General features: G+C 43.7%; 1 protein-coding gene across 2 annotated transcripts in view; it reads right to left on the bottom strand.

Annotated features, from left to right (window-relative positions):
• CMTR1 (cap methyltransferase 1) overlaps positions 1–17,113 on the bottom strand; it is a 57,853-nt gene that overhangs the window by 34,600 nt on the left and 6,140 nt on the right. For both annotated transcript variants that reach the window (XM_068557544.1, XM_068557543.1), the window contains exons 3-8: positions 12,101–12,252; positions 10,445–10,603; positions 7,220–7,312; positions 5,740–5,811; positions 4,512–4,606; positions 4,317–4,389 (exon numbers count right to left, since the gene is read on the bottom strand). In XM_068557544.1, the coding sequence (XP_068413645.1) occupies positions 4,317–4,389; positions 4,512–4,606; positions 5,740–5,811; positions 7,220–7,312; positions 10,445–10,603; positions 12,101–12,252 (644 nt within the window). The remainder of the gene's footprint in view (positions 1–4,316; positions 4,390–4,511; positions 4,607–5,739; positions 5,812–7,219; positions 7,313–10,444; positions 10,604–12,100; positions 12,253–17,113) is intronic.

Raw genomic sequence — 17,113 nt, 5'->3', positions numbered from 1 at the left:
ATTGTCATTTGTCAAAACTAAGAAACTGACACAGGTACATTACTATTAACTAAAGTCCAGACTTGATTCAGATCTCGCTAGAGCCCTTGTTCTGTTCCATGACCCCATCCAAGATACCACAGTGCATAGAGTCTCCTCCTTTTTAGCACCCCCTCCCTCTCCTGCCTTTGCTCCTCTGCTAGCCAGGGCCTGGGCGGTGCACAGCTGGGAGCTGACAAGGTAGAGAGAACAGGAGACAATGGTGTGCAGCTTCCGGGCAGCCATCAAAGCACCACCCACCTAAGGAATAACTAGTTTACAATAATCATTTGTATTGTTATTGGATTATAGTTTTGGCCACTTGAGTGGCTTTAACTCTTAATCTAAAATGTTGGGAGTTTCCTGGTGGCCTAGTGGTTAGGATTCCGGGTTTTCTCTGCTGTGGCCCAGGTTCGATCCCTGGTGGGGGAACTTAATCCCGCAAGCCATGCGGCACGGCCAAATAAATAAATAAAATAAAATGTATGCTGAATGCGGACCTAGATTGTGTGTTTACACTTCTCTTCTACACACCTGGGCCCTAGATGATGAATTCTACTTGTCCCAACCCTCCACAGCAGAGAGGATAAACCATCTGCACTGGTGACAAGACGTTGAGTTCTAGAGGGGGTGACTGCAGGGGACTCTCGTGAACATCCAGCAGAAAGGGGCTAAGGCAGCTCAGCCCTCTCTCTCTACAGGTTTGGCATGGCTGGGTGCTTGTCCAGAGCTCTGTAACTGCTAGATAAAGATCAGAAAGCTTCAGGGGAAACAGTTATAAGAAAGAAATGGAAACACTGATGCTCACGATCCAGTCACTCTCTAGGTGACAAGGGCCTTGCCTCTGACGATGGTTATCTACCTTTATCAAAACAGTGAAGAAGTCTCAGGAGAAAGTGACTTTATCTAAAAATAAACTTCATCATCCTGTGACAAGCCCATTCAGCATGCTGGGATATATCAGTTCTTTCTCCCCTACCCCTGCCACTCCACCCTAGCATTCTTTGTTCCTGAGCCATCAGTTTTCATATTTTTGGATTATATTCACTTGCACACACACAAAAAGACCTAATGGCATTTGCCGAGAATGTTACACAGCACTTCCCAGGCTGCAAAGTGGTAGTGAGGCAGGGGTCACAATTTTAAGGCCTGCACAGGCTAGAAAGAGTGAAAACATTGTTCCTCACCACTGGCCATGTCCTAGCCCCAGGCTCCAGCCTCTCTGGGTGAGCAGATGGCCCAAAGGAAGACTGGGAGGAGGAAGGCAAATGAATCAATGAAAGCATCTCACCTCCAAGAAGAGAGCATAAATATGATCTGTTCTGTGATTTCAAGATGTGTCACACCCTCACAGGCCACAGCCAGAAGGTCCTTTCATAGAAAGGACATCTGGGATTCTCACCTCTGCCATTTACGGGCTGTGCAGTCAAAGGCAAGTCCATAATTTATGTCTTTTAAGCTCGAGCTTCCTCAACTGTAAACTAGGACTAATGCAGGTTATTTTTTAAGGCTATTAGAGGATTAAATGAAGTACCATATGTCAAAGACCTTTAGAAACTGTACAATACTAAACAAACGTAAGATAACATTATATTCAACTAGATCAACTTCCTTAGAGTCAAAACTCTGGTCCCTTCCATCCTTTCGTCTTTGCAATGCCTAGCACTGTGCTCCACATGCAGCGGGCACTTCGTAAGTGCGGTCTAATTTCTTCTAAGACAGCACTGAAACTTAAAGATCTACATTCAGTTTTTGTCTCCTGTTACGTTTCACAGCCAATGTTTTCTTACCTCAACAATAACCTCAAGCACACAAGTCCCTCACATAACGTTTTGGTTTATAATATGCTTCCATATACCCAAAGAATCTAAATTACCTTCTTTCCCTTGTCCCTTCCAATTCTTGTTTATGATTTCTTTATTTCCCTACCCTAGCCTCTTTTCTCCTTTTTCCACAACCTGCAGAAGCAGAAACACACTGAAAAACCTCGGAGACCCTCCCTCTGGCTTCCCACCTCCAACCTCCTCACCCTTTCCCAAGCTTCAAGTTCTCCACACTCTTATTCTGTAATTTGCCTGATCCAAGAGCCACTGAGACCCTGGCAAACCTGGGCATGTGCCTGGGGCTTCCACCACTCCCAGCTCTAGAGTGTCTCGCCTGAAAAACACACCAAGCCTGCTGGGCTTGGCTGTCACTCTGGTCCTCGGGGGAAAACAGAGGTGAAAAGAGAGAAGAAAACACTAGGAGCTGAAGAGAAATCACTTTTTATAGTGGAGCGTAGAAGAACATCTCTGAAAGGGCAATTCTCCATGGCCACTATCAATCAATTCAAGTCAAGAAGCTGCCTGAAGCATCACAAACACGGCTGCTTTTTCCTATGTAACTAATATCTCCACCCTCGACCTGAATGGGACAACCCTGATGCCTACTTCATTTTCCTGACAGCCAAAGACAATAACCAGAAACCAGCTGCTGGAGGCGTTTAACATTCAAAAGCCCAAAGTGATGCTGTGACTTCCCAGCGGCTTAACAGAGTTCCTTTGCCAGGCAGGGGTTTAAAAGAAATCATTTGGAGCTCAAAAAATTAAATCAACATTACATCAACCTAATTTTCTCAAGATGCTAATTCCAAGAGCTCTTTTGTGCAGCTTGCTGGTACTGTAAAATGGGGAGGAAGACCTGGGAGAGAGAAATAACTAAAGACTGGAGGGGTCCACCTACCAGTTTCGCCAGCACTGAAGAAGCAGTCAGGTAGGTGAAGCCGAAACATTAAAGAACTTGGAAAACAAGTTTCTTTAAGCAGTGGATAATCGGGGCCTAGTAGAAGGAGGGTAAGTGAAGCAGAAACAGGTTCGGGAACAGCTGGCTCCTGGCCCCTTCACTGTCAGAGAGAACTGACTTTCTAGGACTGGGTAAAAATGCTTTGAAACCCTGAAGGGAATGTTAGAATGAAATTTCCTTTTTTCTTTCTCTATCATTATGGAGGGTCTGTGTTCAGAAAAATGACATGTAGCAAAGTAGAAAATCATTTTGCTCTACCACTTCTTGAGAAGGGCCAAAGACTGGTAATTATGATCCCACACAAAGCTTGTTCAGAGAGGCAGAAAGGGAAGTGGCCACATTTGAAATCACAGATTTTAGAGCTGGAACAAATCTTAAGAGTCTTTTGGTCCTACCCAAGCCCTCTGGCAGGTTAGTAGGGCTAATTTCAGAGATGAGACAGCTAACACCCAAAGAAGGTATGACCCTAAGCGACACCAGCTGCGACTAAGTGCTGCACTCCATGCCCGCCCTCAACCCTCACTGAACACAGCCTAGATCTTCAGACACAATATTGATTTTAAATAGACCAGTGAAAGAACCCAGATGCCCACATTTCATTCAACACTCAAACATCTCCCAGAGTACTGCCCTCTCATACCAGAAACAGCAACCAAATCAGATGAGGTCACAAGTTTCAATTTGGAACACTCACTGTAAGGACTGTATACAGTCATCCCGCAGCATCTGCAGGGGATTGGTTTCAGGACCCCTGCAGCCACCAAAATCTGCAGATGCTCAAGTCCTTTATATAAAATGGCAGTGTACAGTCGGCCCTCTGTATCCGTGGATGCAGAACCTACAGACACGGAGGGCTGACTGTACTCAGACTCTACCTCATCCATGGTAGGAAGAAGGCAGGGGAAAGCTCCCTGATGGCAACTGGCCTCCACACATCAATGAGCACAGAAAGGCTTTACAAACCCCCAACCCTGTACCCTTATCAGCTCTCAAGTCCACCAGAATTTCCAGAACACAAGCACCATGGGGAAAGGGATCACGTCTATCTCCTTCAAAATTATATTCCTGGTACTGTGCCTGGCAAAAAGTCGGGGTTTTGATAAATACACGTTTAATGAATGCAGGAGGGAGGCCTGTGCTCTAGCTCATGGCCTCCTCTCCCTGCCCCCTAGGCCTACAGATGCACAGATGCTGATTTTGTCAGGAATGCCCCTTCTCCACCCCTGCAAGCCCTGCTGCCTCCACTAAGAGTGAGCAGCAGGGTCTGCAGAGTTGGGGGGTGGGACTCAGGGCCCGAAGCCCTAGAGACAGCTGCTTACTGGGGCACTCCTGGGACCACAGGAAGCACTGTGGAACCCTACCTGAAGAGCTCAAAGCAAAATATATCTCTTTCACAAAATACATCTCTATCACCTAGCAGGAATACTCTCCTAGCACTGCACAAATGGCAATTTCTGAACCACTGAAGCTCAAGCTCATTTGGCACTATGAATTCAGAAGCAAAATCTTGTTCTCACCCCATAAGAGTCCCTCGGATTTGTAAACATGCGATCGAACACAAAATCCATGTTAGCCATCTTCATTGCCGCCCTGCAACAAAGCAAGACAGAAAAGTGTGCCTCAGTACCAGACATATGGAGAGCTAAGGCTCAAATGAAAAGGTAGAACAGTGTACATTCAGGTGGGGGGCGGGGGAAGAAATGTCAGCAAACCTGTTTAGGAAGAAGACTCCTCGGATCATCTCGTAGGGATTGGCCCGGGTCCGAGCTCGCCGCATCTCCTCCCCATCCAGGATATCAAACACATTCTGCCCAGAGAGAATCAGACCTGAAGGTGAGCATCACCCTTTGGGATGAAACAGGTGTCTTAACGAGCTTGAGGGGCCTGATTCACAGCCCTCTGAAGAGCTAGGCTCCTGCCATATCCCAGTTCTGAAACGACCAGATGTGTGACCCTAGACAAGTCACTCAATCACTCTGACCCTCAACTACCTCACCTGTAAAATGGTACAAAATAAAAGGGAAGTAAGCATGTGCCTGGCACATGGTAAGTGGTTAATAAATGGCACGGAGTCACCTCCTGGCACTGGTAATCCTCATAACAAATCTGCTTCTCCACTCCAGCAGCAACTTCCCAAGGGACCAGAGTTCTGACATGAAGGGTACCCAGAGAGTGGGTAGACAAACCAAGACCAGAGTTTTCTGAGGGCGCCTACCACACGGGAGGGAACCCTTCTCCGTTCTCTAATTTTCTCTCTGAAAAAAGAAAGCCTCACTTTACCTGAGTTCCAGTCACCTTAAGGATATTCCCAACACTCTGCCTGCCAGAAAAATAAGCTCTGTGAAGCTAGTCGGAGGTCTTGCCTTCTTCTCCAACCCACTTCCTCCTCAGAGTTTCCTTGGCTCATTCTGCCCCAGGCAATGCACTTCCTGACCCAAAGACAGGCCAAAAGACATCAAGGGGAGGGTAACACCAACTACTTTTAATTTTTACAACAACACTGGGAAGTGAGTATTTTCTCCCCAATTTATAGATGAGAAAACTCAAACTCAGAGAAGCTAAAGCAAGTGGCCCAAGGTCACACAGGAAAAAAAAAAAGCTGCTAAACTAGGATTTGAATTCAGCTCTATCTGATGCTACAGAATGATTCCGAACCTTTCACTATGCCAGGCCCCCTTCAGGATTACAATGAACTGACCCACTGAAATTAAGTGGTTCCTTTCCTGGCTACTGATCACAGGGATAGCACAACACTACAGGGCAGGAGAGCCACCAGGAAAAAGGACACCTCACAGAAATGTACCAAGCTACCTATCTGATCTCAAGGAAAAATCTTAGCTAAACTTCAGCCTCCCCACAACTGACTCAAAAGAACAAGAAAAGCCCAGCACAACCCCTCACACAAAATCTTCAACTCCAGCTCTAGCCACAAGTCCTTACCTTACATTGCAACACACTGTGAAGCAGCTCTTCCCCGCAAAACTCTGTTTCATCTTCAATAATCATCTTTCTCTACAGGGAGAAGAAACCAATTAATAATGACCACGTGTGACTGTATTTGGGGGGATGGATGGGGAAACTAAGGTTCTGAGTGAGTAGAGCAAAAGGGGCCAAAGAACATCAATCCCTGAGGGGCGGGAAAAAGAAAATCCCAAATCCCTCTGGCTCTAGTCCAGATGACTGTGAGATGAAGCAGCCCCCTGGGTACTCTGACTAGAGCACCATATGGATACAAGACTCATGAATGCTGAGGCTGAGAAAAGCAAACAGGAAGGAGACGTCCAAGCTGTCTGTCCCTAGAGTGTGGAGGCAGAAGGATGGGGAATGCCCCAAATGACAGAAGCCTTTCCCTCAACCAGGAAGCCTCTTGCTCTGTGATGAGTACGAAGGCAGGATCCCAGGCACTGACCTGGTAGTGTCACAGAAAACAAGGGTGAGGGAGCCCCATGGGGATGTCAAGTCCAACTTCATGTCTGAGTGAGGCTACCTCTAAATCAGTGATGCTCAAACTTGGCGTTCTCAGGTTTACACTCTTCAAGACCACTGAGGACCCCCAAAGAGCTTTTGTTTATGTAAGAGATATGTGTATATATATTAGAAGTTAAAACCGAGAAAATGTTTAAATATTTACTAATTTAGTTTAAAAGAAGATGGTATATTAACATAAATAACATTTTTATGAGAAAAAACTATATTTCCAAAAAAAAAATTTATTGAGAAGAGTGGCCCTGTTTTCCATTTTGCAAATCTCTCAATATCTGGCTTAATACACAGCAGCTAGATTCTCCTGTCCACATTTGCATTCAATTGGTCGTGATATCACATGTCATGGTCACTGGAAAACTCCACTGGACACTTGTGAGAGAATGAGAATGAAAAAGGCAAATAACTTTTTAGTATCATTATTAAAATAACTTTGACCTGGCAGACCCTGTGAAAGGGTCATGGAGATCCCTGGAGGTCCCTACACTTTGAGAACTGCTCTCCAGACCATGCTGACTTGGTATAGCTATCTACTTTATTCTTGTAATTTTCCAGAAGGAGATTAAACAAATTTCCTCCATAACAACTCCCTCAATACTTCCTGAGGACAGGGACAGTGCCTTTTTATCTACCTGGAACAGTGCCCAGCAGTGACCAGAATATACAGATGTATAATAAGCTACTCTAAAAAGCAACCAAGAGGAAGACAGAAGTTATGCATTTTGTGCTGCCCTGCAAGTTAAAGGAGGAAAAACCCTGTCTGCCTCATCTGCCACGGGCATATCCGTAAAGCCCTTGACACACCTCCTTGATGCAGAATGCTCAGATTCACATTTTTCTTAAACTGTGAGTACACAATGTACACACCTGACTTGAGGAGGAGAAAAGTCAGGAGATAAGTGCCAAGAATTCAGGGTACATTTTCCTGAAATCCTACCTTTCCCACAACCATCCAATCGCTCATTTCCTGAGTGTCAGGAATTTCAGTGGTACATTCTGGGAACCATGACACCTGCTCACAGGCACTGGGCTACAAACAAAAGAGAGGCAAGTAAGTCAGGTAAGACAGACCCTCAGGGATATGCCCCAACTCACCAGGGCTTCCCCAAAACAATCAAGAGGGACTCAGAGTGAAAAGGGTCCAGGAAGCTGAGGCCACTGGCAGTGTCAGACATTAGAACTAAGAGCCAGAATTCTAAAGTTTAACTTCTGAAGGCCAGGTCCAATTCTGGTTTGAATCCTAAGAAACTTCCCCAACTTACAAAGTTTCTTTCATTTATTCCAATATTATTTGATGAATACCTACTGTGGGCTAAGAGCTCAGAATGCAGAGTTAAAAAGATATGGTCGGCTTCCCTGGTGGCGCAGTGGTTGAGAGTCTGCCTGCCAATGTAGGGGACACGGGTTCGAGCCCTGGTCTGGGAAGATCCCACATGCCGCGGAGCAACTAAGCCCGTGAGCCACAATTACTGAGCCTGCGCGTCTGGAGTCTGTGCTCCGCAACAAGAGAGGCCGCGATAGTGAGAGGCCCGCGCACCGCGATGAAGAGTGGCCCCCGCTTGCCGCAACTGGAGAAAGCCCTCGCACAGAAACGAAGACCCAACACAGCCATAAATAAATAAATAAATAAATAATTAAAAAAAAAAAAAAAAAAAAAGATATGGTCCTTGGGACCTCCCTGGCAGTCCAGTGGTTAGGACTCCGCGTTTCCACTAGAGGGGGCACAGGTTTGATCCCTGGTTGGGAAGCCAAGATCCCGCATGCCATGCAACATGGCCAAAAAAAAAAAAAAAAGACATGGTCCTTAATTCAAGAGGCCTATAATCAGAGCAGTGGGGACACAGAGAAGTACACGTAGGATACAAGTCCATGATAAGGTAATTACATCAGGAAGACTCAGTGCAGTGAGTCTCACCTCCTGATGCCTTTCATTCCAAGACAGAGCAGAAACTGGCATCTCTAACGCTGCTTCCTCTTAATTTTTCAATTACTTTCCTTATCAAGCTAAAACAGTGGTTTTCATCCTGGCTATACATTAGGATCATCTGCAGACCTTTTAAAAAGTACTGATGCCTGGGCCCCACCCTCAGAGTATATGATTCTATTGGTCTGAGGTGGGGACTGGGTATAAGTATGTTTTTAGAAGTCTCCAAGTGATTCTAACATGCAGCCAGAACTAAGTTCACTGGGCTAGAAAGACATGGATTATAAAACCTAAACAGGTGGCTAACCTGCATTGGCAGCTCCACACATTCCCTCCAAGCAAGTGTGGAGAAGAGATTCACTACTGTGAATTGAAGCGATGAGATTAAAGGCAATATTACATGCTCTGAAAGGCATAAAATGGTACCACAATGCAAGGTCTTGAGGGCAAGCCAACCACCCTTAACAGAGAAAAAGTTTAAAAGAAAAATTACTGAAAACTTTGTCAATGAATCTGGCAGTGAATCATTGTTTCTCCCCTGGTCAAATCCACCCCCGTTACACATAAATAGTTGTGAATTATAACCTCTCAAAAGAAGCTCATATACACTTTGGAGGCCCCTTTGGAGAGGAAAAGCAGACTCAATCTCCCCATGGAAGTCTGAACATTAAGGCTACCCACAAAGTGGACTTTGAAGCGTCACACCTTGCACTCCATATTCCTGGGCTGCAGTGGCCACTGAGCACTCTCCGTGTGGTGACTCCAGGAACTGGGCATTCACCTCAGGCTGCCCAGACTCATCTACCTTAAAGAAGTGACCACCAAATAATAGTTGAGCCAAATTCTTAACCAAAAGACAGGACATCTTTTTTAAGAGAAAAAGTAAATTATGGTAAATGATAATTAGGACAGCCTTGCCTCAAAAAATTTTTTCATGGAATTCCCTGGTGGTCCAGTGGTTAGTACTCAGCACTTTCACTGCCACGGCCCAGGTTCAACCTCTGGTCAGGGGGAACTAAGATCCTGCAAGCCGTGTGCCACAGCCAGAAAAAAAAATCCTTTTTTCCCAATAGCCTGTCTACATTAAAAACAGAGATTTTATGAGCAAATTTCAGATTCTAAGTTTAGCAAAGTTAGTTCTAATTCTGCCCCATTGAGAGGATAGGGACTCTTCACTTGTTTTCACACAAATGAGGACATGGAAAGCACGAAGTACTTCTGAGGTAAAAACCTACATCTAGCCCCAGTTACAAATATTTGCCCTATTCTGCCTGTCTCGTCTCCTCATAACTACAAGGCAACACAGCAGGACCACCCCCAGAACCCATTAGCTCTTGGCTTGTTGGCATCTTACTCTGACACCTTATTAGGCTTTTATCATGCACAGGATCACAGGACTTCTTTCCTGAACTGGAACATCAGTTCAGGAGGCAAATAAAATATCAATTTTCCAGAGTTCAGACCCACATCTGAAGCTCAACTACAGCAACTATGTGGAAGGCTAGATATCTGTGCTCTATTTTCTCTAGTTTCAACTCTATAATGGTAATATTTTACCATTATTTTTAGGTGCTTTTATTATACCTACTTCAAATCCTCTGTGGAATAAGGTAGGGCATAAATAAATAAATAAAAATAAAACCTCAACATTACCTGTGTCATGAAAAGGGATAGAGCCTCCTTTGGTATTCAGGGTTAAAACAAACTCATACCCAAGGAGATAAGCAGACTAAACCCACAACAGAAAAGCTATATGGAATAAACAAACACCTATTTAATACCGAGATGTCATAAACCTGTGGAGGTGCAAGGACCTTGGAGGGCACCTAATCCAGTCATTCACACAATGGGAGAGTAGGTCCTCATTTGGCCCCATCTGAATCCTTTCAGCAAAGGGAGCTCACTACCTCATTAGGCACCTTCGTCACTGGTGGAAAGCTGTACCTATTTATTAAAGCTCTTTGTGGAGACACACTCTGCCTTCTTGCATCTTATACCCACTGGTCTTAGACAGTCCTATATGAAACAACAGGAAACAAATCCACATCCCACCATATCTCCCCCAGACTCCTGTTTTCCATTTTGGACACCCCAGTATCTTCCACATAAGAAACTAGTTCCAATCTCCACTAACCACCCTGATCATACTGCCTCTGGAGACTTCTAGTTTGTTAATGTTAATATGGCTTCATAAAGCCATGAATGGCTTTCCTGTCTCCTCCTCTCCATACCAGTTACCTCTGGCTCAGCTCGCCAGTCCACATTCAGCTCTTGGTCAAAGCCTTGCAGCGTCAGACCCAAGCCTCGTCGACCTTTCTGATTAGAGGCCTCAACGATGTCTTTCCGACCCTGGCTGTATTTACCCAATCCTTCACCTTCCTTGAAGCCCATCTTGGCCTGAAAAAGAGAAGTAATGGTGCATTTTATATAAATAAACAGACATTTATTTAGCCCTTATCATGTGCCAGACATGTTAAACCCTGAGAAATATAAATGAGTAAGGCCTAAGGTTTTCCTTCTAGCCTAATGAAAAGAAGCATAAATAAGTAACTGCAGTTTAACTGTGGGCCCAGTGGCTGCCTATCCTGGAGGTGAAACTCTAGGGCAACTATAAGTTGGATAAATGAGAAGGGACCTCATAGCTGTAATTAAAGGCACCAAGAGTATATAATGAATCTCATTGGACATTTGCACAACTACCCTTCCAGCTAATTTGTCTGATTAAGTGAGAAGTAGATCCAGGGTAAAGTTGATAAAGAGAACATAATTTAAAATGGAACCGCTTCAAGCGGCAACTTCTAAACCTTACCCTTAACCAGTCAAATGGCCTTACTAGGCAAGCACAATGAGGGCTTGTAGGAGCCCACTTAATCAAGAGATTAACTGAAAAATCACTTCATGTAAAACTGAGGTATGGGAGATACTATAAGACTCTGGACAGAAACATTTTTTTAAATGTCACAACTAACTAAAAAGCTTACATTAAACTCTAGAGTCACTGAGCCCAGTTACATACCCCCAAAACCAGAGACCCGAATCCCAATACCCACACACCCTTGTCTAATAAAAGAACTCCTATCCTAAGAAGATCTAATTTACCCTAGAAGGTCTATATTCCATACGGAAGGGGCATTACCAGCTCAGGAGCCAGATGAAATTCCTACAGTAGCCACAAATCTTTCCCCAGGTCAAAGAGTCTGACTGAGTCACAAACTTCCCCATCTTCCACTTCCCCAAAGTTTTTGGCCCCAACCCAGAATCCTGACTATGACTTCAGAAGTGGCAGTTCTCATTCTTAAATGAATCCAACAGAAAATGGAGAGGTCAACTATAATATTCTTGAAGCTAGACAGAAGACAAACTTGGATTTTCCTAACCTTTGCACATACACTAAAGTCTCATAAGGAAAGCAGCAGATCTTCCTTTTCACCTTCTTTCTTGTGGTATACCAATGGGGTACTGAAGTTAGGAAGGAAAACTAGGCCCTCTTTTGGAAGTAATACAGAAGACTACTACTCCCATTTATTTTAGGCACCTAGGAGTGAGCAGGATTTTAGTCATTTCTTTTGAGATCACTCACTAGAGCAAAAAATCTCAGCGTGAAGCCTCTTTATCCACCGACACACATTCATGTGTTCACATATGCTCACAAGAACTCAGCTCTGGACAGGACAGGAGCAGCCACTGCCCATGGATGATTCAAATGTGATACTTCTATCAAGAGGGGGTCACACTCTCTCTACTAAACTACAGCAGCTCTCTACTAAACTAAAGCAGAGGAAAAACTCATGCTCTCACTTTGCTTCTTCTCCAATACCAATACAATTTCCCTTCTCTCACTCTGCTAGTAGAGCTTCAGAAACCCAACACAACCTAACCCAAGCCCTGACATACCATAAGCTTCTGGGACACACTGTTATACATGGAATAGCGAGAGGAAGTTCCCTCCACGAGAGAGTCTGCTTTGAATGCATCATCAAAAGAGTCAGAGCTGCGTTGCTTCCCCTCAGTCTCACTGTCAGACCCACTTAGGCTTGTAGCAGATGCTGCAAAAGAAAAAAGGAAGATGTTTTGGTGCGTTTATGGCACAATTTGCCTCTAGAAGTCCAAGTTTCATTTATTCAACTAGTGTTTAGTATATGCACTGCACACATAAAGTTCATTAAATGACCCAGGTCAAATGTATTCTCTACCTTTTACAAACTGTGTAATCTTGGGCAAGTCACTGAGGTTCCTAATGGTACCTGACACACAACAGGAGTTCACAATATCAGTTTTCCTTTCCCATCCCTTACAAAACTGGGATGGTAATACCTTCCTCATAGGGTTGTTTGAAGATTAAGTGAAAAAATGTATTTGAAAGTACACTGTCAGATATAAAATGTATTTATTGATGATATGACTGTTATTTCTGCTGCTATTTATTATTTGAAAATCAATTTCCAAACACTGATACCTGGTTTCATTTTCAACAATTCTATCACAGGACTAACAGTTTCTGATTGTTTAACCTCCTAGTTTCCTGTTTTCATGGTCCTTCAAACTTGTAGGTGAGATGGTGGGTCTACAGCACAGCCCCAGAGAAGAGCGGCTCACAGGGGGAAAGTGGGGAAGAGAAAGGGAGAAGTGAAGGGGGAGGGGAAGACAGGAAAGGAAGGAAAAAGAGAAGAAAAGAGAGGACAGGGAAGAGGGGGTGCTCAGGCAGCAACACCAACAGAGGTGGAGAGTAGAGGAGCTGAACTTAAAGGCTCCAGGAGGGAGCTGCCGGCCTGAGTGAGCCAAGCCACTATCTTCATTGTCAGCAACTTTGTTGCCAAAGTATTCCAAATAAGACCCACCTTAGCAGCTGCCGGAAGTGGTGCGTTACCTGTCTCCTGGTCAAGTGGGATAATCCACAGTCTAGATAGTCACTGTAACTGGGTCTTTCCCTATCTTTTATAGATACGTGAACCTCTTAACTTAAAAGATATTTCAGGACTTCCCTGGTGGCGCAGTGGTTAAGAATCCTCCTGCCAATGCAGAGGACATGGGTTCTAGCCCTGGTCCAGGAAGCTCCCACATGCCACGGAGCAACTAAGCCCGTGTGTCACAACTACTGAGCCTGTGCTCTACAGCCCGCGAGCCACAACTACTGAGCCCACATGCCACAGCTACTGAAGCCCGCACGCCTAGAGCCTGTGCTCCACAACAAGAGAAGCCACCGCAATGAGAAGCCCGCGCACTGCAACTAACAGTAGCCCCTGCTCACCACAACTATAGAAAGCCCACGCACAGCAATGAAGACCCAATGCAGCCAAAAATTAATTAATTAAATAATTTTGAAAAAAAAAAAGATATTTCAGGGAATTCTCTGGCAGCCCAGTGGTTAGGACTCGGTGCTTCCACTGCCGGAGCCCAGGTTAGATCCCTGGTTGGGGAACTAAGATGCAGCAAGCCGCGCGGCGTGGCCAAAAAAAAAGATATTTCAACCCAATATAATTTTATTCAGGTAGTTCTTAAGGAAAACCCACCCAAATTTGGAAATAGATTGTATCTCAAAAATCTGGTAAACAGGGGACTTCCCTGGCCGTTCAATGGTTAAGATTCCACACTTCCACTGCAGGGGGCGAGGGTTCGATCCATAGTTGGGGAACTAAGATCCCGCATGCTGCTCTGCATGGCAAAAAAAAAAAAAAAAAGAAATATCTGGTAAACAATTTCTGCATATTCCCATTGAAAATGGTATTAAACTGCAAGCCAGGAGGAATGCAGAACAGGAAATAAGGGTGGTAGTATCCAATCTGATCCCAAGGTTTGAGAAGTTGTATAGTGCTCAACAGTATACAAATCTCATTAATAAGTAATTGTGCTTATTTAAGAATAAAATTTTTTTAATTCTTCAATTTATGAATATTATTCTTACAAACATCTATCAGTTGTTAGGATATAAATGCTTGTTATTTAGACCTAAATACTTAATAAACTAAACTGTTAGGTATTTCTTCTGGTATTTTTAGGGCATGGGGAGAAAAGTTAAGGCAGCACTAAGAGTGCCAAAAACCAAGAAAACTTGGGAACCTCCCTCTGTATTGAAATGCTGAGATCACCGAGACACATTGTCAACTGAATAATAGAAGACCTAGACCATATTCATGAGCATGGCATCCTAACTCTTGTATACTAAAGAGGGACAATAAAAATATAAATTTTTATTTCTGGTCATTGCAAATAGAGCTTTTGGAAGGAAAGATATAAAAGACCAATAAAAGTGATTATCCACACATGTGGGGTTGAGGCATGGAAAAAGAATACCAAAATGATTACTTGGAACGAGTGAAAGTGGAAGAAGTGAAACTTGATTTACATTTTTATATCACTAGAGTTTATATTGGCTATCATTTTATATTTTTGATTTATGAACCATGTGAATATATTATCTTAATTAAAAGATAATATTAATTATCTTAATTAAAATTTTAAATAAATGTAAAAAAAGAAAACTAACTTAGCAATGTAGCACAATTCCTTTAAGGAAGAAAGGAAGTCCCTGAGAAGAGATGTTGACTCAAAGTTTGGCTGCTTGTGGGAGGTATTTGCGGAAAGGCACGAAGGGCAGCCATGTAAAAAAATTATTTATATATACCCAAAATGGGCATTATACAGGTAATCATAACTTGAGGATTACATCCTAATTCTAAAGACTGTCTGCACTGATCCATCCATTTCCCAGTGAGAACACAAACTAAGGGTTGACATTCAGAGAAGAGCGAAGTCTTCCCCAGCACCCCAGGCCTTCTCCCTTCCACGGTGCTCCAGTAGCACCAGTATTCATACCATCAGCACAGCACTCATCACACTGCCTGAGAGCTAGTTGTCACATGCCACCCCACTGGACAGGATCACTCCTAGAGAGCAAGGACTCTGCCACAACCAACATTCTATCTCCAACACTTGGACTAAGGCTTTGCATTTAATAGAAATTAATTAACTGCTCACTGTAGTGAATTTAAAGAACTGTCACCCAGTTGTCATCTTTGCTAAGCACCCACTAAGTGTACCTCAGGATATTTCCTCTTACAACACCTCATACATGCAGTGCAAGACGTTCAGCCCTCAAAAATATAAGGAAGGGTACATGTCATTATATATTTGCCCAAACCCATGGAGTGTACAACATCAAGAGTGAACCACAATATAAACTATGAACTCTGGTTGATAATGTTGTGTCAGCACAGGTTCATCAATGTAACAAATGTAGCACTCTGGTAAGAGACGGTGCTAATGGGAGAGGCTGTGCATATAGGGGCAGGGTGTGTAGGAGATACCTTTGTACTTTCAATTTTGCTGTGAACCTTAAACTGCTCTAAAAAAAAAAAAGAAGTCTTTAAAAAAAGAGTTTTTTTAAAGGTTCAACAACAAAAACAACAAAAAGTTTAAGCATGAGGATGGAATACCTATATCCTAGCAGAGAACTGAGTCCCCCTTGGACTATCACTTAGCACCCTGCACCCCAGTAGGCTGAAAAAGGACATCTGATATTGTTTAACAGATCAGACAACAACTTTGGTTCAGGACCTGTTTTATAAACGGTCCATGCTATATACAATGGAGTACTATCCAAAAGTAACAACCTTACCCCCAGAGAGCTTAAAAATCCAATAGCTAAAATAAATATGCATTTTTAAGGATATAACATTTTGCAAAAGAAAGGCAGGTGAACATGTGTGAAAAAATTAGAATAAACTTAAAACCAAAATTCTGGCTCCTAAGGAGGAATTCTGGTTGAGAATATCCCTGAATGAGAGGCACCAAATCTGCCTTCGTCCTCTTAAAAAGGTGGCTGTTCAATTCCCTCAATAAGGAGCTGACTTGCTTACATGGACCAATGCAGCACACGTCACAGAGTGCCAGAGAGTGCCACTCAGAAGGAAAGACCCAGAACATTAACAATGAGTAACCATGGAAACTGAGAAGTGCGGTGATATTTATTTTGTTTTGCCTTTTCTGCATTTTCTGTGTGAGAAATAAGAATATGTTAGTTTGAAAATTAGGGTTTAAAAAAAAGCTATAAAGAAATAAAGTATCATTCTAAGCCTTGTGCAGAATTTGGTTCCTTTCCAGAAAAATCTTCAGAGGACAGCAGATATGAGGGGAAAGACCTTCTGAGTAGCTTAAAACTAAGCCTGGGCCTCTCATCTCTCATTGCCCACGTGGAGGAGAAATGTGCTCTGCAACAGAGCTCCCATATGCTAAAGAACTGTGCTTCCAAAGGTGCAGAGTCTCTTCACTCAGTTGCTTCCATGCCTCCAACCTGTACCGCTTAGTGCAGGAATGGGGGCACCTCCCTGAGCACTGCCCTAAAGTTTCCCTGGGCAGCCCAGGAATCCAGAGACTAACCTAGAAGCTACAATGTTAAATGAGCTATTATTTCTTTCACCAGCTATCTGGAGATTCACAGGTCTATCTATATAAATGTTAGGAAAACCTGATGTCCTTCTCAAAGGAGAGGGTGCCCTTGGTCCAGCTCTAGGGAGTTGCCAGGCTGTTAGGTTTGCTTAAGGATCCATCACTGGGCACCCATCAATGGTATGAATATCATTCCTGGGCATGCAGGGTTCCTGCCACCCTCAGATCTCAGAGGGAGATCTTTTGTTTTCTTTGTCCTCATGCCATTTTTGGACCAAAATGACACGAAGAACCAAATTTGGGTGCAGGGCTCATTGGGCAAATCCTTGGTGGCTCTGGTGCAATATTCCAGCCCCAGACTCTGGCACAAAGATCTTTCCACTCCATTCCTCTTCCTTAGCTGTCACCTAATGTACAGATACCTGTCTTGTCCAGGTTCTGAGAATGAGGTTGATGAGAGCTAAAATATCAACCTACTAGGCTTTTCTCTGTGAGATCAAAAAGTGTGCTGGATAAGCAGAT

The sequence above is a fragment of the Eschrichtius robustus genome, chromosome 12 (genome assembly GCF_028021215.1).
Source record: "Eschrichtius robustus isolate mEscRob2 chromosome 12, mEscRob2.pri, whole genome shotgun sequence".
Classification (NCBI taxonomy): Eukaryota; Metazoa; Chordata; class Mammalia; order Artiodactyla; family Eschrichtiidae; genus Eschrichtius; species Eschrichtius robustus.
Note: the sequence above shows the minus strand (reverse complement) of the source record. Positions and strands in the feature narration are given on the sequence as shown.